The sequence below is a fragment of the Halichoerus grypus genome, chromosome 9 (genome assembly GCF_964656455.1).
Source record: "Halichoerus grypus chromosome 9, mHalGry1.hap1.1, whole genome shotgun sequence".
Taxonomy (NCBI): domain Eukaryota; kingdom Metazoa; phylum Chordata; class Mammalia; order Carnivora; family Phocidae; genus Halichoerus; species Halichoerus grypus.
The window spans coordinates 33,827,023-33,849,624 of record NC_135720.1 but is presented as its reverse complement, the minus strand read 5'-3'; the positions used below and the strand labels follow the sequence as shown (position 1 = coordinate 33,849,624).

General features: G+C 37.8%; 1 protein-coding gene across 2 annotated transcripts in view; it reads left to right on the top strand.

The window, feature by feature from the left end:
• The window catches only part of LAMA2 (laminin subunit alpha 2), a 622,013-nt gene extending 621,154 nt beyond the window's left edge, over positions 1–859 (top strand). For both annotated transcript variants that reach the window (XM_078054754.1, XM_078054753.1), the window contains one exon: positions 494–859. In XM_078054754.1, coding sequence (XP_077910880.1) covers positions 494–651 — 158 coding nt within the window. In that variant the 3' untranslated portion in view covers positions 652–859. The remainder of the gene's footprint in view (positions 1–493) is intronic.
• The last annotated feature ends 21,743 nt before the right edge of the window (positions 860–22,602 follow it).

The window sequence follows — 22,602 nt, the reverse complement described above, 5'->3', positions numbered from 1 at the left end:
TGTGTGTGTGTGGGTGTATGTACACACATATACACACAATGGAATATTACTCGGCCATTAAAAAAGAATGAAATCCTGCCATTTGCAGGAACATGGATAGATCTAGATAGTATAATGCTAAACGAAATAAGCCAGTCAGAGAATAACAACCATATGATTCCATTCAAATATGAAATTTAAGAAACAAAACAAATGTACAAAGGAGGGAAAAAAGACAAAATCAAAAAACAAAAATGCAGATTCTTAACTATAGAGAACAAACAGATGGTTATCAGAGAGGAGGTGGGCGGGGGCATGGGTGAAATGGATGAACAGGATTCAGAGTACACTTACCTTGATGAGCACTGAGTTATATATGGGATTCTTGAATCACTAGGTTGTACACCTGAAAATAATATAACACTGTGTGTTTACACTAGAATTACAATTTTAAAAATACCTTTAACATAGAAGCTGCATTTTAAAACTGAGCCCTTTTTGCTTTGTTTTTCAGATGGCCTCAACCAGTTTGGTCTGACAACCAACATCAGGTTTCAGGGTTGCATCCGATCTCTGAGGCTCACCAAAGGCACGAGCAAGCCACTGGAGGTCAATTTTGCCAAGGCCCTGGAGCTATGGGGCGTTCAGCCTGTATCCTGCCCAGTCAACTGATACAAATAAGTTTAACTCCAAGAAAGGTCCTTCAAGTATATCAAGTAAAACAAATATATCTTACCTATATATGTTACTAAAACTAATTTGTGCATGTATATTGAATTCTTTCTGTACTCAGATGGTGCTAATTCAGATCCCAGACTGAATTTAAATTCAAGTTTTCTCAAGTCCATAAATATTAAACCAATTATTTCATTCTAAATAATTGCTTGTTTTGTGTGATTTTAAAGATGAAAGACAACTGACATAAATTAATGAATTTGCAACATGCCTTGGAGTCATCTCAAGAAGAGCTTAGATGTTATTTGTGAAGGTAACTTTTTTGTTTGTTTTTACTAACTCCTATTAATACTTTTATCATCCTTTTCCACGTTATGTCAGCCTTGGCTTTCTGTTCAGGCCACTGAAAACAACAGTGGATTTGGCATGTTTGGGAGGAAATCAGCTCCTTTACTCTCTCTGTTTGAGAAGGCATTAGCAAATCATTTCCCTGATGCAAGTTCATTATTAGGGAGTTTAACTAGCCATATGAGTGAATACTTTTTCATGCTGAGCATATATTTAGAGAGTATAGATCAGATTCAGGCCAGAGAGCTTAATTACTTGATTTTCTTGTTTGATAATGATTTATAGGCTTTGGGGAGACATCAGAACCAAGTTCCAGAATAACAATTCAGCACACATTTGCTACTACAGTGTTGACACTCTGGGCTCCTTCAGTTTGCAGTGACTATCACAATATACATAATCAGAGGAATAATGCTGAAATACATTTTTACTTACCAGGAAACAATAAACCAAAAATGTAATAGAAGTACATCGCTGAGTCTTTTTGAGTTGTAATTTGACCTAACAAATTCATTTCCTTAAAAATGTCTTTGTTTTGTTCTTCTTTTATCCACTATTTAAATCATCTTCAAAAGGGTCTGTGAGAAGACTAGTCTAGATTTTATTCATCAACTTAAGAAGGAAGTGTTTCATTTGCCATCTTCAGTAGAAATAGTTGTAGTCTAATAATGCCAAACATTTAAAAGAACAGATCACATGGTAGTTTTAGCAAAAGAAGAATAATCCTTTCTGACAGTGCTATCTACAAGGGAGAAGAAGGTGCTGTTTCTAACAAAGGAGATGGCTAACACACTCTTAGCATTTCATCATTGGCCAGTTGCTTGTTACCATTTGCTTACACAGCTTCATTCTAGAGCGAGTGATTTTCAACAATGGTTCCATTTTGGAATTACCTGGGAAGCTTGATTTGGTCTAGGATGTAGCCTGATGGGCGCCTGGGTGGTTCAGATGGTTAAGCATCTGCCTTCGGCTCAGGTCATGATCTCAGGGTCCTAGGATGTAGCCTGAGCATGAGGATTTTTTAAAAATCTTCCCAGGCAATACTAAAGTGCCATCAGGAATGAAAACCACTATTTTAAAGAGGAAAATTATCCACTATGCCACCAGTTGTAGAGTCATCTGAGAATCTATTGTTGACTTTGTCTTGGCCACTTCTTCACACACAAAAATAATATTGAATCAAGTTAATGCCTTTTGAGCCATCTTTAAGCAATAAAACTCTTTGAAAACCAATGTGTTTTAAGAAAGTGAAGATGTTACTTCTGCACTGAACACTGACAAGATTTGGGCTTATCTGGAAAATAAATGGATAAACAGAAGTAAAGATGCTAAGTTCCTAAATTAAAAGTTAATGCCTTTCTTTCCTGGAGCCTGAACAGAAAAAATATAACAAATTTGAAAGTAGAGGTACCTAATTAACACTCCTATCAGAGTCAAGCCCTGTTGAAGTCAATTTGTATATGAGTACCTTAGAATGGTAGAGTCGGAGGGGCGCCGGGCTGGCGCAGTTGGTTGGGTAACCGACTCTTGGTTTCAGCTCGGATAGTGGTCTCAGGATCTTGGGATTGGGCCCTATGTCAGGCTCTGCACTCAGCATGGAGTCTGCTGGGGTTTCTCTCTCCCTCTTTCTCTCCCCTACCCCCTGCACACTCCTATGCACTCGCTTTCTCTTTCTTTAATAAAAAAAAAAAAAAAGTGGTGGAGTTGGAAGGGTGCTTTGAAATCAATAAATACAATGATTCTCAACTCTTGCTAGACACTGAAATTGCCTTGAGTACATAAGAAAAGAATCATATCTGGATATCACCCCAGACCTTAAATAATCTCTGGATAAGGCCCTGGTATTGGCATTTTCTAAACATCTCCAGCTGATTCTAATGTGTGACTAAGGCTGAGAACTCAGGTTTCTACTGCCTCCATATTTTATGGGGAGGAACTTGAGGAAACCCAGGGAGAGCTGATTGTGTGCTCAAAGTCCCACATTAGTTAAGTATTCCAAAGCAGTCCTAAGAAAGCTAATCTGGACCCAAGCAGAATTCACTAAAACAGGTATTGGCTAAATTTGTTCCATACAAAATCCACATTCCAAAATGGATCATGAATTTGTATGGACAAAGCTTGTCCAAATTCGAAGATGAGAAATAAGGAAATTTTAGGAACAGGAAAAGTTTCTCTAGCATATTTTACATAAATTTTCTACCTCAATAATCAGATTCTTAGCCCAAAACAAAACATTTCTTTCACCCAACATTATCCCTTCAATAATTTCCTCACCTCTCCCACCCACAGCAATCATGAAGAAAGCAGAATACTTTTCATTTATTTTTCAAACACCCACTCTTACCAGGTTGCCAGCCTTCTTCTTTAAGAAGGTGCTTTGCACTTCAGAAGAAAAACATTTAGGAGGGGAGTTTTATTGAAGTTACCATGGTGAACACAGCTGACAAAGGAAAATAAGGAACTGAGCAGATTTCAGCCCCAAAGCACTAGAACACTGCCAGACACTTAAAGCTTCAATTAGTGGTTTTAAAAAATCACAACTATTTTCTCCTTCTTTGATTTAGCCTATTATCTCTAACTACAGAACTCTTCTAGATTTTCTGCTTAACAACAGAGGAAATGACTACTTTATGAATTGAAAATCTCAATTTTATGTTAATTATTTGCTGAAATATTTGGGAATAAAACTGGTATCTACAATGATTATGGAAACAAAACAATAGTTTTCACAAGTGCAGAGTGTAATCTTTCACTAACCACTTGCAAAAGATATGACTTCTTCTTGATGCAACTTTATCTCTGTTTTTCAATGTCTAAATTTAATCTCTGTTGAATCGAGAGAGAGATACAAATCTATGTACTGTACTCATTTGCTTGACCGAGATTAGTACATACTTCAGACCCAATGGGTACCTGAAGAGAAGGAATGCTTCAGGCTGGGCCTGGAATTCTCTTATTTTGGAATCTTGATAATGCAGGTTAGTGTTTGGCATTTGTGCCGGATACCTGAGTATGAAATTTGTGCCCATTGTCAAAGGGAGAGTATTATGACAGGAACTGTGCTCCCCCTTCTCCAAACTCATTTGTTGACGTTCTAGCCCACAGTACCTGAAAATGTGACTGTATTTGCAGGTGGGGCTTTAAAGGGGTAATTAAGGTAAAATGAAGTCACGTGGGTGGGCCCTAATCCAGCATGACAGATGTCCTTATAAGAAGAGAACAGACATAGGGAAAAGACCGTGTGAAGACAGAGAGAGAGAAGATGGCCATCTAAGCCCAGAAGAGATGCCTCTAGAAGAAACCAACCCTGCCAACATCTTGAACTCAGATATCTAGCCTCCAGAATTGTAAGAAAATAAATTTCCATTGTTGAAACTACCCATTTTGTGGTACTTTATTATGGCAATCCCAGGAAACTAATGCAGAGCTTTTCTGCATAAATACATACATACATACATACATACATACATACATATATACATATATACATATATACATACATACATACATACAGCATCAGCATATTTCAGCTTCCTTCAGAATGACATGTACATCAGAGAAACCAGTTATTTTGAACAGTGACCATTATCACTTACGTAAATGAATAGAAAAAAGATTGAGACTAAAAAAAAAAGAATATTCACAACATACTTAAATAGAGGAAGTTGTTTTTATATGTGCCTGGGGATATTAGGAATAGCTACACAGTAATTATAAATCAAAGAAATAATGTTCTTCTCAATAACACCACTTACTGAACTTTTCATCAGAATGGATTCTCTGGAGAGCTTTTCTGGTTTGTATATTCAGGTTTAGAGAACTACTAATTTACCCTTGGACAAATCAAATCCCTGTTTTATTCAGGAAAGTTGTCCCTCTGGAGCTCAGCCCACTGCAGGGACATAGCTAATAATATAAAAGGTGGTAGCAGTGGAGGTGGTGAGAAGTAATTAGATTCTGATATATTTTGAAGACGGATTAGTGTTTCCTGAAGGATTGCCTATGGTGCATGAGAAAATAAGGTACTGATAACTTCTGATCATCTGAAAGAACAGAGTGGCCATTATTCAGAGATGGGGGTTGTAGTTGAAGTGGGCTTTTTACAGAAAGGAAAACCAGGTGATAGGTTTTAGATATATTATTTTTAAACTATCCACTAGGTATCTAAGGACACTGTACCATAAGCAGTTAGATAATGAGTCTGGAGTTCAGAAAACAGGTCTGAGCTGTAGATATAAATGATGATGAATACTGATGTTATTTATAGCCACATGACTGAAGGAGATCACCAAGGGAGTGAGTGTAGAGAGAGGACTATGGACACACCGAAATTATTAAGAGTATGGGTATCATAAAAATTACTCAGAACTTAAAAATAGGAAAAAGAAAGTACTGTTCTTTCAGTGCAGTACTGGGCTTGACTCTCTATTGACTGGACTATTTTACAACTCTGTAGGGTCAAAAGTATCTTGTAGGTTTTTGTCTCATAGAAATGTAAATAAATTGTCTGGTTGAAGGTAACAATTTTTTTCTGAGTAATCTTATCCTAATATCCCTTTATGTGTATGCATGTATATAGACTCTCAAATGCTCTTTAGGCCAGTTCATCGTCTTATTTCTTCCCTCATTAATTGAGTTAAATAAAATCTTTGACATGTGTTCACATTATGTTTGCCTGAGAGTCATAAATATTTAACCTTTTGAAAACTGTACTTTAGCAGGGCAGAAGGGGAGGAGAAGGAACCAGCTGAATCTGTCCAGCTTAAATCAAAACCAAAAATCAAGTCACACAATTTGTTCATTTATGAGTGAATTTTCTCAATTTTCCCTAACCCTCTGTTTCCATTGCTACCTTTCTTGTGAAGTAAATATTACTTTAGAAACCTAAAATAATGTTAAGAGAGAAAAAAAGCTTAAGAATTACAGGGGCACCTGCGTGGCACAGTTGGTTAAGCATCTGCCTTTGGCTCAGATCCCACGGTTCAGGGATCGAGCCCCACATCGGGCTCCATGCTGAGCGGGGAACCTGCTTCTGCTTCTCCCTCCGCTGTTCCCCTTGCTTGTGCTCTCTGGTTCTATCTCTCTGTCAAATAAAAAGTAAAATCTTTAAAAAAAAAAAAAAGAAGAAGAAGAAGAAGAAAAGAATTAACAGCTTTTTATCTCACTTTTATTGATAATTTCTCTCTCCTGCTAGTTCAGCCTCTACTTTTACACACACACACACACACACACACACATCCAGTCTTAGCTATTTAGTAATGTTGGAGCTAGGAACAGATTATCTGTGGCCAGATACACTATTGACTTTAAAATTCCTTTACACAAGTCCTTTTGACAAACTCTTGTATATAACACCTAATCATAAAATCATGCACAGAATCTTTTAATCATTTTGTTACTTTTGAATTACATAGGATAAATCAAACACTTAAATTAGATCAGTACATTAAAATCATTTTATATAATTTATTATATAATATTTTCTAATAAAGCCTATTATCTTACCTATAATAGAAATCAAATTGACTGTTAAAAATAACAAAGGAAATATCTGAATAGACTGACCAAATTTGGAGAGTATGTTTTGGATTAGATGACTTAAAATGAAAGCTATGCACCAACCACAGAATTCATCAGAGGTACCCTAAATGGGCACTTCACGGAAATGGGCAATCAACCCTAAAACTAAAATACCAGGGCCTGGGTGCCTCAGTTGGTTGAACACCTGACTCTAGATTTAAGCTCAGGTCATGATCTCAGGGTCCTGGGATGGAGCCCGGTATTGGGTTCCTTGCTCAGCCGGGCATCTGCTTGAAATTCTCTCCCTCTCCCTCTGCCCCTCCCCCATCCACATGCTCTCTCTTCCTCTCAAATAAATAAATCTTTTTCTTAATTTTGTTTATTTATTTGATAGAGAGTGACAGCACAAGCAGGGAGAGCAGGAGAGGGAGAAGCAGAATCTGTACTGAGCAGGGAGCCCGATGTGGGGCTCAATCCCAGGACCCTGGGATCATGACCTGAGCCGAAGGCAGACGCTTAACCAACTGAACCACCCAGGCGCCCCTCAAATAAATAAATCTTTTTTAAAAAACTGAAATATCAACATTAAAGACTGCTGACTGCAGATGGAGAAAGATATGCCATACATACTAAGACATGATGAACAGGAAAAACACGTAATATCAAGTATGAGCCCCAAATCAAAACTCACTGAACAGATGCTACAAATTTTAGGTGACAATGTTTCATTGAGATGTTTTTTGCATTGGAAACTCTACAGAGTATGTTCCAGGATTAAACCTGTCAGGATTTATTTAATTAAATAAATGATGGTTCATGAGTCTTCTAAGAGGTATCGAGTAAAGCCAGCCAACCTCTTTCTATATAAACAGATGGAGATGGAAGAAGAGAGGGAGAGAAAAAGAAAAAGACTGAGACTTTTCTCATTTTAAAGGCAATGCCCACTTTAAATATATAGTAAAAGTTGGAGCACCTGGGTGGGTCAGTCGTTAAGCGTCTGCCTTCGGCTCAGGTCATGATCCCAGCGTCCTGGGATCGAGCCCCACATCGGGCTCCCCGCTCCGCGGGAAGCCTGCTTCTCCCTCTCCCACTCCCCCTGCTTGTGTTCCCTCTCTTGCTGTGTCTCTCTCTGTCAAATAAATAAATAAAATCTTTTTTTAAAAAAACTAAATAAATATATAGTAAAAGTAAATTTATTGATAAATTCCTTTTGTTTGATCTTAATATACAGAATTCATATATTTTGATTAAAATTTTAGCAATGTGTTGTGGCATCAAAAATGGATCAAAACTATATAATCTAATGTTTGCAATTTTTATATTTTTGTACTATAAAACATCAATTGGTTGATTTTAACATTTTTCCTTTTTTATTTCTCAATTACAATTAAAAGAAGAATTTTTCCACTACTACATGCAGGCACTTCTCAAAAATGACATATTGTTACTGCAAATAATTTAGTGCCAGTAAATAAAAATTAATTGGATATAATTTAACAATTTATTTTCTCTTATAAATTGGCTTCTAATGTATTAGAGATAATTAGGATACATCATACATAATTTTTTATCAGATGGCATAAATTAGGAATCTGATGAGGAAAATTTGCAGAAATTAACTTCATTATAGTCACAACATCAAGATGCCCAGCATCTCTCTATTGGGTAGTAAACCTACTGAATAACTGAAAACTTGAAGTAGGGATAATCAGAAACAATAATGTGGGGAAAAAAGAAAGGGGACTAATAAGGAATTTTTTCAGGGAGATTAAATTAACACATTTATAAAAAATTTATGTAATAATCCAACTAATATTGGTTTAAACAAATGTAATGTATATAATTAAACTGAATTCCTAAACCATGCTAGAATATTATATTTAAATGCATAGGTTAAAATAGCTTCCCAAATGTGATTGTTCTGACTCTACCAGGTACCAGTGGGTTCAAGTGTGTCCAGAACCTCATCTCTGAAAATGTATAGTAATAATAAAGAAGAGTCATGGAAGAACAAAGTTCTTGAAGGAATAACTGGACAGAAATGCAACAGGAACTGAAGATATCAGGATCCAGATATTAAAATCAAAGGAGTCTCTTTAAATTAAAACAGTGCCAAAATCCCTTTTCCTTAGAAGACTATGAAGAGTAGACCCCCTATAAAAAGAAAAATAAATAAAAAGACAAAGAACTATTTGTTTAAATCAACCTTTCAATTAAGAATAAATTATTTCCATGCTCATGGATTGGAAGAAGTAATATCATTAAAATGTCTATTCGACCCAAAGCAACCTACAGATTTAAAGCAATCCCTATGAAGTTACCAACAGCATTTTTCACAGAAATAGAACAAACAGTCCTAAAATTTACTGTATGGAACCCCAAAGAAACCCAAATAGCCAAAGTTATCTTGAGAAAGAACAAAGCTGGAGATTCTCAGATTTCAAGATATACGACAAAGCTGTAGTAATCAAAGCAGTGTGGTACCAGCACAAAACCAGACACATAGATCAATGGAGTAGAATAGAAAACCCAGAAATAAACCCACTCTTATATGGTCAATTAATCCATGACAAAGGAGGCAAGAATATACAAGGGGGAAAAGACAATCTCTTAATAAATGGTGCTGGGAAAACTGGACAGCTACATGCAAAAGAATGAAACTGGACCACTTAGACCATACACAAAAATAAAACTCAAAATTGAATAAAGACCTAAGGGTGAGACCTGAAACCATAAAACTCCTAGAAGAAAACATAGGCAGTAATTCCTTTGACATCAGCAACATTTTTCTAGTTATGTTTCCTCAGGCAAGGGAAACAAAAGAAAAAAACTACTGGGACTACACCAAAATAAAAAGCTTTTGCACAGTGAAGGAAAACATCAAGAAAAAAAAGGCAACCTACTGAATCAGAGAAAATATTTGCAAATGATATACACAATAAAGGGTTATTATGCAAAATATATCAAGAACTTCTACAACTCGACACCAAATAGAAACCCAAATAACCCAATTAAAAAATGGGAAGAGGACCTGAATAGACACTCTTCCAAAAGAGACATATCTGCTTCTCCCTTTGACCCTCCCCCCTCATGCTCTCTCTCTCTATCTCATTCTCTCTCTCAAATAAATAAATAAAATCTTTAAAAAAAAAAGAAAGTTTATGCAACAATTGTAAGAGCTCATACATAACAAAATATTGGGGAAAATAATATATTCTATTTTGTGTAGGTGTTTTAAATCCCTCCAAAGGTAAAAGGAAGGTACATTTATTGAACTTATTGAGCTGTAAAAGACATGTATTCCAAATTTATTCCCCTTGCTTCTGAAAAGAACTCCCTACATTTCCTTTGGGGACCTATCCCTTCCACTACTCCTACATCAGAAATGGGTGCTGACAATTCAATCAGTAAATCCCATCCCATCCTCTGGCCTACAGTGACTGGCATAGTAAGGGATCCAATTAGAACCAATGAGTTTTCTGTGAGGCATGTGTGAAAAGATATACCCCTCTTCCAAGCTAATGCATTGTGTGCATAAGGATGTGACAGCTGGGATGGTTGCATCCAATTTGCTACTAAGTGGGGAGCACCCACATCTGCCAAGGGACCTCAGGATGGAACCCAAGGATGAAGCTGATATTGCAAAAGGCAGAGTAGAGAAATCATGTCATCAGTGAGTTAACTTCTGCTAAAGGCTGTCACAACTCTGGCCTATTCAGTTGCGTGCACTAGGATAATTTTTTTTTATTGTTAAAGCCAATATTAGAGTTTTTCTCTCATTTGGAACATTCGATTCTTACTGCCAGACATGCTAACTATATGCTACCCTATATACACATTCTCCAAGTTAATCCTCTCAACAGCTTTTCGGGCAGCACTGTTAGCATCCCCATTTTAGATGTGAAAAAACAGAGGCTTGAAACAATTAAGTGACTTGCCGAAAGTCACACAGCCAGGAAGTCTGGAACCATGAATTTTAAATTGAAAACATCCATATAAGGTTCAATATTTTCCGAAAGGAAAGTCCTAGATTATTATTTTTCTTACACTTATATTACTTTTAATAAATGGAATTTGAAGATTAAGTTTAAGAAGTAGTTATTGTGAGTCCAGTGCTGTTCTCATTGAGAGGAGAAGCTATCATTCCTGACCTTTCTTTCCACAAATATTTTCAAATCCTAGAATATACAGTCACTGTTGAGATGAGAAATATATATTTTTTCCAACTTTCTTTAGTGTATTAAGACCGTCAGGCCAGCCAAATCAACACAAGGGTATTTATTATCGAAATATCAGGGTTGCTCATGGAACCCAAAGAAAGAACAAAAGCCTGGCCTCATAAGGTCATGTGATGAAGGACTGACAATCATTGAGTTCTCCCCCAGCTATTCCACCTTCATCTGTTTCCCATCATGTTGCTGCTCCAGGCTTCTCTCTCCAGATGGGATCCCCTGCTATGATTGCATGTGAATAGACAACTTCTGATTACAAAGTTATTTTCAAGGAACCCACAGAGAAGGACTAGCTGTTCTCACATCCAAATGTTAAATTCCTAAAAAGAAAGCATGATTGGCTGGGCAGGAATCAAGTGTTGGCCTCTTGTGATCAAATCGATATGGCTATGAGAAAGATCAGGTAGTATAAACATACCTGTATAGTAACAACACTCCTTGGTGGCCCAGAGGTGGGAGCAATTCTGGAGAGTAGGATTACACCAGAAACCCAACAATCTATTCTACTATAGCACAGAAGCAAGACAAAACCAGAAAAAGTCAGTGCTAAATTTAGGGTGCATAGAAGTTCAGGAGAGAAGGGGCTCTGTGAGGCCATCAGCAGAGGCTTTGAGTCCCTGGCAGGACTTTCAGATTCTGACTCTCATCCCCTTTCCCATCACCAACTATGATTCCGCACCCAATTCCAGTGTGTGAGAGTTTTTTCCACACCAGCTAGCAGTTCTCGGACACCAGCTAGCAGTTCTCAGACACCAGCTGGCTCTCCTACAATTTCATGCAATTTGGACTTTGTCTACCTGGAGATAACATCAAATCCCACAGGCTAAGGGCTCAGTCCTTAGACAACGGCCTGCCCCTCCAACTTCAGATGCCAGTCCTAAGTCCAGGATGTCACCTGTGCTTCCGACCAACTGGCTATAGATCAAAGGTTCCAATGACTCTCTCCTTAGGTTTGGTTAACTTGCTAGCATTACTCAGAGAACTCAGAAACATTTTGCTTACTAGATTACTGGTATATTATAAAAAGATGTAACTCAGAAATATGCAGATGGAAGGTATGGGGAAAGGTCGTGGAGCTTTTACATCTTCTCTAAGTGGGCCACTCTCTCCCAATCTCCAAGTGATCACCAACCTGGAAGCTCTCTGAACATCACATTACATAGGCATGATTGATTAAATCATCAGTCATTGGTGACTGATTCAACCTGCAGCCCCTCACTCCTTCCTGGAAGTCCAGGGGTGAGGATGGGGATAGAAAGTTCCAATCTTCTAAGCACATGGTTGGGTCTCCTGGCAAACAACCCCCATCACTAGGTTACCTAGGTGTTTTCCAAAATTCACCTCATTAACATAATAAAAGACAACTTTCCTCGTTCTTATCATTTAGGAAATTCCAATGGTTTCAGGAGTTCAGTGCCATAAATCGGAGGAACACCAAATATATATTTCTTCTTATAAATCACAATACCACAGATTTGAACTTGGCCATAAGGGATTTGGGAAAGAGAAGGAAAGGTAACACTAATAGGGAAACCTGAAACCTGTATCATATTTTAATAAAATATTTAGCAACAGGAACATACACTGAAAAGAGATGAACTGGCATGTTGAAACCAGAGCTTTTCTGATAGTCCCAAAGAGATTTTTAAGAATTATGTGGTGTCTCTTAGAATCCTTCCAAAAAGACAGCTGATAAATGAATTTCTAAACTAGGTACTGGTTTTAAATGAAAGTTTTATCACCATAACTAAAAAATATTTAGTCATTGATTAAATGATAATGAGTGTTTTAAATCCTTCTTCTTTCTTCCCCTGCTTCTAAACAACTTCATCTGCTTGATAAATCAATCTAAATTGCTCCATAATTTAAAGGCCTAGTGTCTACTCAAAATGTTTGGTTTCTGTGTTTATTGCCATCCACATAGTGCAAATATGAAAAAAAATCTAATTTTCTTAATGGAAGGGCTATAATTGACTCATCTAATGTATTTCTGAAAGATTAATAAAGCTACTTTTCCTCATGGCAAGAAGACAGACATTAAATAAAAATGTTTCTCAAGAGTGAATAGTAATCCCAGTGACCTCTTATTATCTGCAAGCCCTTTATAAACTCACACAAGAGGAATATGGTCACTGGATTCACAGTCATCTCTACTGAACTAGATTGTTTTCCCACTCAAATGGAATAAAAATTGTAAAATTTATATAATGACCTTTATTTATGCTCTCTAAATCAAATGTCTCAGAAGTGAGAATTTTCAAATTCTAAAATGAGATACTAATATTCATAGGATGTTAAATTATAAAATGCCTCCTACCTTTTAAAATTATAAAATGCCTCTTACCGGGCGCCTGGGTGGCTCAGTCGTTAAGCGTCTGCCTTCGGCTCAGGTCATGATCCCAGGGTCCTGGGATCGAGTCCCACATCGGGCTCCCTGCTCGGCAGGAAGCCTGCTTCTCCCTCTCCCACTCCCCCTGCTTGTGTTCCTGCTCTCGCTATGTCTCTCTCTGTCAAATAAATAAATAAAATCTTTAAAAAAAAAAAAAATGCCTCTTACCTTTTAACTGTCTTTTCCCCTTTTCTCTGCCTTTCCACTGTCACTCTCGTGAAAAAAAAAAAAAGTCAAAGCTTAATGAATGCCAGATTAAGATAAATAGACATGGCTATTAAAAATAAGAAAAAGAAACAAATGAACAACAACAAAATAGACAAAAGCCAGACTCATAAAGAACAAACTGATGGTTACCAGTTGGGTGGTGGGGGGAATGGGTAAAATAGGTGAAGGGGATTAAGAGTACACTTTTAGTGATGAGCACTGAGTAATGTATAAAATTACTGAATTACTAAGTTGTACACCTGAAACTAATATAACATTGTATGTTTATTATACTGGAATTAAATAAAAGAAAAGTTTATTACTCCTCTTTCATCCAGCACCGAATATTGCATCTTATATGTAATGCATTGGCTAGGTGCTGGAGACATCATGTTGAACAAGACAAGGGGAATCCTTTGTCTCTTCCATTCTTGTGGGAGAGAGGGGTAAGTAGAGCAGTAAAATAAATAAAAAACAAATAAACAAACCTTGCAATGGCTTAAAAGGAAACAAACAAGAGACTAAACCAGAGAGAATCAATAGGGAAGGAACTTTAGAATAGGTATTCAGGGCAGGCTCTTTTGAGAAGGTGATCCTTATGCTGATATCTAAAAATGTGAAGAGACAATTATGTGAAATGTATGTGCATGTGTGTGAGAGAGGCAGGGCATCATGTTAGAAGGCAGTCCAAGCAGAAGGACTAGAGAGTGCAAAGACCCTGAAGTAGGTCAGATGTCTTCTAGGGATGGGAAGCAAATCAGTGTGGTGAAAGGATAGCAAGCCAGTAGAATGATAGTGTGAACTGAGTTTGGACAGTGACAGAGCCACATCATGCAGAGTGTTGGAGGCCATGGGGATGAATTTGGATACTGATTTAGGAACGATGAAAAGTCACCTAGGACATTAAACATAGGGTCTGATTCTATTTCTGTTGCTGCTTTCTGGAGACACGATTGGAAGGGCCCTGGAGTGGACAAAAGAGGACCTTGCAGTAATTCTGGCAAAAAGACAATGGTGGCTTGGACTAAGGTGTGTTTATAGAAACAGAGAAGAGGATAAACTACAGAAAGTTTTGAAGAAGCAGTTGAACTTACAGATGAACTAGGTGCTTGGGAGTTTCCTGAGGGAGTAGGCAGGGAGGGAGTATCTAAATACAGATTTTAGGTTTCTGATTTGAATGACCATGTAGACAACAATGATGTCATTTACTAGAATAAGGAAGACTAGGGAGGGTAACAATTAGATAGCTGTTGGCTAAAGAAAACCCAGTTAATTTGCTTTAAATCTTATGAAAAGTGTAATCTGATAAAACAAAGAAGTAAGCAGGACAGGATCCAGGTGCTGTACTTTAGAGCTCTAAGTTTACTTCTCTGCGGTCCTCTTAGCTCTCTCCTATTCCTTACAAAGGACCTATCCTCAGCCACAACAGCGGTAGGAGTTTTAGGCATCAGCCTGTCTAGAGATGGGAGTGGCCATCCCGATCATTGTCTCCTTCCTAAGAGTGAAGAAAGATTTTTCTAGAAGTCTTGCAGAAGTCCTTACTCGGGTGTTATCAGCAGAATATGACCACTCAAACCCAGCTGCATGCAAGAAGAAAGTGATCTCCATATTGGTTTGTATCAATCAGGATATTTCCCTGAGACTGAAGACAGAATCCTGTCCCCAAATTAAGTGAGGAAGGTGCAAATAATAAAATAAAATCAGAACTTAGTAATTTACCTAAATGTGTTGAAAATGTATGTTCACCCAAAAACCTACATAAGAATGTTTATGCCAGCTTTATTCATAACTTTCAAAAATTAGAAGCAATCAAGATATCTTTTGATGAATCAAAAAACTGTGGCATAGTCATACAATGAAATATTATTCATCAATAAAAGAAATGGGATCTCAAGCTATGAAAAGACACAGAGGAACCTTAAATGCTTAATATTTCTTAGTGAAAGAAGCCAATCTGAGTATATGATTCTAACTATGTGACATTCTGGAAAAGGTAAAACTATACAGACATTAAATAGATGAGTGGTTCTATTTTTAACTTTTTGAGGAATCTCCATACTGTCTTCCACAGTGGCTGCACCAGTTTGCATTTCCACCAACAGTGCAAGAGAGTTCCCCTTTCTCCACACCCTTGCCAACACCTGTTGTTTCTTGTGTAGTTGATTTTTGCCATTCTGTCAGGTGTGAGGTGATATCTCATTGCAGTTTTGATTTGTATTTCCCTGATGATCAGTGATGTTGGGCATCTTCTCATGTGTCTATTGGCCATCAGTATCTCTTCTTTGGAAAATGTCTATTCATGTCTTCTGCCCATTTTTTAATTGGATTATTTTTTGTTCGGGTGTTGAGTTTTGTAAATTATTTATTTTGGATATCAACCCTTTGTTGGATATGTCATTTGCAAGTATCTTTTCCCATTCTGTAGGTTGCCTTTTATTTTGTTGATTGTTTCCTTCACTATGCAGAAACTTTTTCTTTTGATGAAGTCTCAATAGTTTATTTTTGCTTTTGTTTCCCTTGCCAAAGGAGACCGATCTAGAAAGAGACTGTTATGGCCGATTTCAAAAAGATTACTGCCTGTGTTCTCTTTTAGTATTTTTATGGTTTCAGGTCTCCATTTAAGTCTTTAATCCATTTTGAATTTATTTTTGTGTATGGTGTAAGAAAGTGGTCCAGTGTTTTTTTTTGTTTTTTTTTTTTGTATGTTGCTGTACAGTCTTCCCAACACCATTTATCAAAGAGACTGTCTTTTTCCCACTGGATATTCTTTCCTGCTTTGTCAAAGCAAGATACACACACACACACACACACACACACACACTGGAATACTACTAAGCCATAAAATAGAATGAAATCTTGTCATTTGCAATGACATGGATGGAGCTAAGTGAATAAGTCAGTCGGAGAAAGACAAATAGCATATGATTTCACTCATATGTGGAATTTAAGAAAGGAAACAAATGAGCAAAGGGGAAAAAAGAGAGAGAGAGACGCAAACCAAGAAACAGACTCTTAACTATAGAGAACAAACTGGTGGTTACCAGAGGGGAGGTGGTTGGGGGGATGGGTTAAATAGGTGATGGGGATTAAGGGACAAAACACCCTGTGATGAGCACCAGGTGTTGTATGGAAGTGTTGAGTCACTATATCATTCACCTGAAAACTAATATTACACTGTATGTTAACTAACTGGAATTTAAATAAAAACTTAAAAAAAAAAGATCAGTGATTGCCAGGGGGTCAGGGAGGGAGAGATGAATAGGTGGAATGCTAGGGATTTTTAGTACAGTAAACCTATTCATCTGATACTATAATGGTGGATACATGACATTATCCATTGGTTAAAGCCAACCATATACAACACAAATGTAAACATTAATGCAAACTATGGACTTCAATTAATAATAACTTATCAATTTTGGTTCAACTGTTATAAATATACCACACTAATGCAAGATGTTAATAGTAGGGAAAACTGTAAGTGGGGGGCCAAAGGGGGACTGTATGGGAACTCTCTGTACTTTCCACTTAGTCTTTCTCAAAACCTAAAATTACTTGAAATATCATCTAGTGAAATAAAATAAAGTCAGAGTTTTACCAGCAACAAATATAAGATGAGCAGAGTTGCACAGGTGGCTAAGAGTGTCTACAATGGATGAGGGAAAGAACTCCTGTTCCCTTTCAAACATACCTGAATTTGAGACGGGAAGCATCACATGAATATGTTAAGTAGACCCAGTTGGATGTGAGAATCTGACATTGAAAGGAAAGATCTGGGCAAGATATATGAATCTGGGAGGCAAGGACTCAAGAATCCATGGAGATTAGTAAGATCTAGGGAGAGAGAGGGGTCCCACAACCAGGTTTAAAGAATTACCACATTTAGAGGTTGGACATAAAGGAGCTGATATCAACAAAGGAGAATGAGAAGGAACAGAAAATGAGATTTTCAAGAAAATGGGATGTCAGAAAAGACAAGAGAGGAGAGTGTTTCAAGATACAGGTAGTGTTGATGTGTTTTTCAAAGATAAACTGAGTAGACAACATGGTGACCTTGACAAGTGCTGCTTCTCGAGATTGGTGGAGGAAGAATAGGTTTGAACAGTGAATGGAAAACAAGAAATTAAAGAGAGAATTCTAGTCAATTAAATTTTTCCTATGTTTCTGTAAAGGGATTATTTTGTGTCAGCCCTGTGTCTTGCATATAAATTTTTCCCACTCACCAAAGAGTAAAATGAAATAAGAACATTAAATTATGTGAACATATGTATGCAGACACAATTCTGATAAAAGATGCTGGCACACTGAACAAGCTTATACCACTCCATAAAAGGCACTGGTTCTCAGAGAGGTACAGCTCCAGTAACTGAGGTCAGTTGGAATTATTCAAATATAACCATATGTCAGAGTTATTTCAGAGTTTCTTTTAGAAGTGAAGGAAACATCACAGCTTGGTGAGATAGAAAAGTAACCTACCTAAAAGGCTGAAGACCAGAGTTTGCTTTCCACCACTTAGATGTCTGATTTTAGGTAAATCATTTAAACTCTTTGAGCCTCATTTGTAAATAATAATAATACCCCTCTTCTGTGTTTGATGCAGAGGTTTTGATTTTTTTCACCCTTTCCTTCTTTTTTTCCTATGTCTAAAAATATATAATTTGTATATTAACTGCTGGAGTACTTCCATAATACCTTTTTCCTCCTTCATTTTTGGTTGCATATTCTTCTATGACAATAATTATGTCATATCTTTTTCAGCTAAGGAAATAGATATTTTGGGCTTGAAAGAGAGCAATATATTCCACCCCAAAATATGCCACTTTGGTATATTCATTATTCTGAATTAAAGTTATTTAAGAAACAGCCAGTATAAGAAGGACACTCTGACTCTCCTTTGTCTCCTTAAAAGCAGGAAATAAATCTCCCATATGAGGGTACCCTCCCTATACCACCAGGGTAGAAGGCATTCTTATCACCAGAGATAGGGAATTCAGGGCTGAGAAAGCTGTATAAACAAACCTGTTACTTCACTAGTTTGCTACCCTAAGCCCAAACCCCATTGTTTTGTCAATTTTTCACAAATTTATTGTTTACTTGTCTAAAAAGTACAAAAGCTGCCTGCTTTGGTCACTTTGGGGAATCTCATATCTTTATGAGCTCCTGTATGTATGCCAGTAAGTTTTTCTCCTGTGACTCTGTGTTTATGTCAATTTAATTATTAGACTGGCCAAAGAACTGAGAAGAGGAGAGGAGAGGAGAGCAGAGAAGAGGGGAGAAGAGAAGAGAAGATTTTGTTCCTACAGTTTGTTCTCTAGTTTGGGTCTTATTATTGATAATTTGTCTTTAAAAAGGTGTCCTTTAGTGTCTCAACTCATCATTGGTAATATCTGTGTTTAGGATTATTATCAAATATGGGGAAAATCTCTAGGAAGTTACTTTCATGTGTAAATTGTAAGAGCACCTTCTGACTCCAGATGTATAAAACCTCGTTTCTTGGCTTGGGGCCTGGGAAGATGCTGGAATAGGAGGACCCTAAGTGCACCTTGTCTCATGGATATACCTAGATAACTGCCACAGCAGAGCGACTAACCCAGAAAACACCCAAACACTAGCAGGAGAGACTTTCCACAGCTAACCCTAGAGAGGAGGGCACGTGGAAAATGATAGGAGAGGCAGAGACTCAATCAGGCATCAAACTCCCTGTAAGATTAACTACAAATGGGAGGAACATCACAGCAGGGAGAGGGGAGAGAAACAGATCCCATACCAGGCACCCTGGACACTGGGAACCTGCACTGGGAAGACAAGTCCCCATAACACTGGCTTTGAAAACCAGTGGGGCTTAATGTCATGAGTTTTTACAATCAGTGGGGCTTAACTCTGGGTACTTTAAAAATCATCAGGATGGGCTCTGGGAGACTGGAGGGGGATAGGAAACTGAGTCCTTGCCATTAAAGAGATAGGATAACAACCAACCTTACTGAGATACAGCACAGAAGCAGCAGTTGGAGAAGTGTCTGTATATACTGGAAGGTTTATTTACTAATCTCAGAATGTGCACTGGAGGGGCAATGATCTTTAGGAGACTTTTCCAAAAACAACAGAGCTGATGGGCACCATTTCTCTTCCCTCCCTCTCCCCACTCCCCGTTCCTAGCCTAGATACCAGGACACCTACAGAAACCAGTGAACATTTGCCACCTAGCTTACTAATACCACTTGCCCTGCTCAAACACTCCTGTGGACTTGCCCCATCCAACCTGCCCCACTCTTCAGGGGTGCCTCCAAAGCAGTGCCTGATGTGTCTCATTCTGTAAGCAGCCCCAGTAGTGGCCAGCACCGCTCCAAAAGTGACTCTTGCCCTGGGGAAAGAGGAAGATAACCACACACACTGGCTCAACTACAGCCCTAACAGTGGGCTAGGGGCACACATCTGACTTGACTGCCAGCCCCACCCGCCAACAAAAACCTCACAGGGGGCAGAATAAAGAGCCCTGTAGTTTGGAGTCACTACAACTCCAACAGACAGACTGGGAACAGGCATCTGGTCTAATGGTGGGCCCCACCCACCAATGAAAGCCTCTCAGGGAACGACACAGGAAGAGTGCCCTGCAGTTCAGTGCAACTGCATTTCCAACAGACTGAGGGTAGGCATCTGATCTGACCCAACTACAAGCCAAGGTGGCCCCAGACTGGTCTCTTAACAGCACAGAGACCAAACCTTGCCCACAACAAGCAAAGAGGGCCATTGCAGCTGACTGGACTAAAGGCAAATGCAGGTCAACCACAACAATAGGGCATATGCAACACATGCAGGAGATAGCCCTCAAGCTCCACGTTCTGGTGAACAGGGAATATTTCACTAGAGGAGCTCTTCTTCAAAAGGCCGCTACTTTTAAGACCAGGAGATGTAGCTGACTTTCCCAATACATAGAATCAAACACAGTGAGTTAGACAAAATAAGGAGACAGAGGAATTAGTCCTGATTGAAAGAACAAGACAAAATCATAATAGAGCTAAGTGAAGTGGAGATAAGCAATATGCCTGATAGAGAATTCAAAGTAATGGTCATAAAGATACTTACTGGGCTTGAGAAAAGACTGGAGGATCTCAGTGAAACCTTCAACAAAGAGATAGAAAATATTAAAAAGAACCAATCAATGAAGAATTCAATAACTGAAATTAAAAATACAGTAGAGGGAATGAACAGTAGACTAAAGGAAGCAGAAGAATGAACCAGCTAGCTGGGAAGACAGAGTAATGAAAAGCAACCAAGATGAATAGCAAAAAGAAAAAAGAATAATAAAAAAGTAAGAATAGGTTATGGGAACTCAGAGACATCATCAAGCATAATAACGTTTGCATTACAGGGATTCCAGAAAGAGAAGAGAGAGAAAAGGGGACAGAAAATTTATTTGAACAAATAATAGCTGAAAACTTCCTTAATCTGGGGTGGGGGGGAAGCAAACACCCAAATCTAGGAAGCACCAGATCCACACCCAAGACACACAGTAATTTAAAGAAGGGCAAAAAGTAGTGACAAAGAGAGAATTTTAAAAGCAGTAGAAGGAAACAGTTACAATAGAAACCCCCTAGGCTATCAGCTGATTTTCAGTAGAAACTTTGCAGGCCAGGAGAGAGTGGCATGATATATTCAAAGTGCAGAAAGGAAAAAACCTGCAACCAAGAATGTTCTATCCAGCAAGACTATCATTCAGAATAGATGGAGAGATAAGTAGTTTTCCAGAAAAACAAAAGCTAAATTCATCACTACCAAACCAGCCTTACAAGAAACATTAAAGGGAACTCTTTGGGTGAAAATAAAAGGTCATAATCAGGAGTAAAAAAAAAAGTTAGGAAAGGAAGAAAAAATCACAGGTACAAACAAACATAATAAAAGTAGTAGACTAATCACTATAAAACTAGTATGGAGGGGGTTTCTGGGTGGCTCAGTCAGTTAAGCATCTGACTCTTGATTTTGGCTCAGGTTCTGATCTCATGGTCATGTGTTGGGCTCCCTGCTGGGTGTGGAGCCTGCTTAAGATTCTCTCCTTCTCCCTCTGACCCGCCCCCCAACCAATGCTCACACTCTAAAAAACAGAACAAAAACAAAACTGGTATGGTGGTTAAAGCACAAAAGCAGTAAAATCAATTATAAATTCATTCAAGGAATTCACAAAATAAATGAATATAAAGTATGACATCATAAGCATACAGTATGGAGGGGGGAGTAAATATTGAGTGCTTTTGGAATTGGTTCAAACTTAAGCACCCATCATAATATAGACTGCTATATGCATAGGATGTTACATATAAGCCTAATGGTAACCACAAATCAAAAACCCCTAATAGATATGCAAATAATAAAGAGAAAGGAATCCAAGCACATAGCTAAAGAAAGCCATCAAACCACAAGGGAAGAGAGCAAGAGAAGAAAGAAACAAACAAGGAAAAAAAGAACCCCAAAACAACAACTAATAAGTAACAAAATGGCAATAACTATATACCTACCAATAATTACTTTGAATGTAAATGGACTAAATTCACCAATCAAAAGACATAGGGTGACTGAATAGCTAAAAAGCAAGACCTATGTATTTTTTTTTAAAGATTTTCTTTATTTATTTGAGAGAGAGAGAGAGAGAGCAAGAGCTGGGGGAGGGGCAAAGGGAGAAGGAGAAGCAGACTCCCTGCTGAACAGGGAACCCGACACAGGGCTCAATCTCAGGACCCTGGGATCATGACCTGAGCCAAAAGCAGACAGTTAACCAACTGAGCCACCCAGGTGCCCCAAGACCCATTTATATGCTGCCTAGAAAAGATTCATTTCAGACCTAAAGATGCTTGCAGATTGTAAGTGAAGAGATGGAGAAACATTTATCATGCAAATGGAAATGTAAAGAAAGCTGGGATAGCAATACTTACATCGGAAAAAAATAGATTCTAAAACAAAGATTGTAACAGGAGACAAAGAAGTAAACTACACAATCATAAAGGGAACAATCCAACAAGAAAATATAGCAATTATAAATATTTATGCACCCAACATAAAAACACCCAAATACATAAAGCAACTATTAATAGACATAAAGGATGAAATCAGTAGTAATACAATAATACTAGAGGACTTTAACAACCCACTTACATCAATGGATAGATCATCTAGATAGAAAATCAACAAGGAAACAGTGACTTTGAATGACACATTGGACCAGATGGATCTAACAAATATATTCAGAACATTTCATCCCAA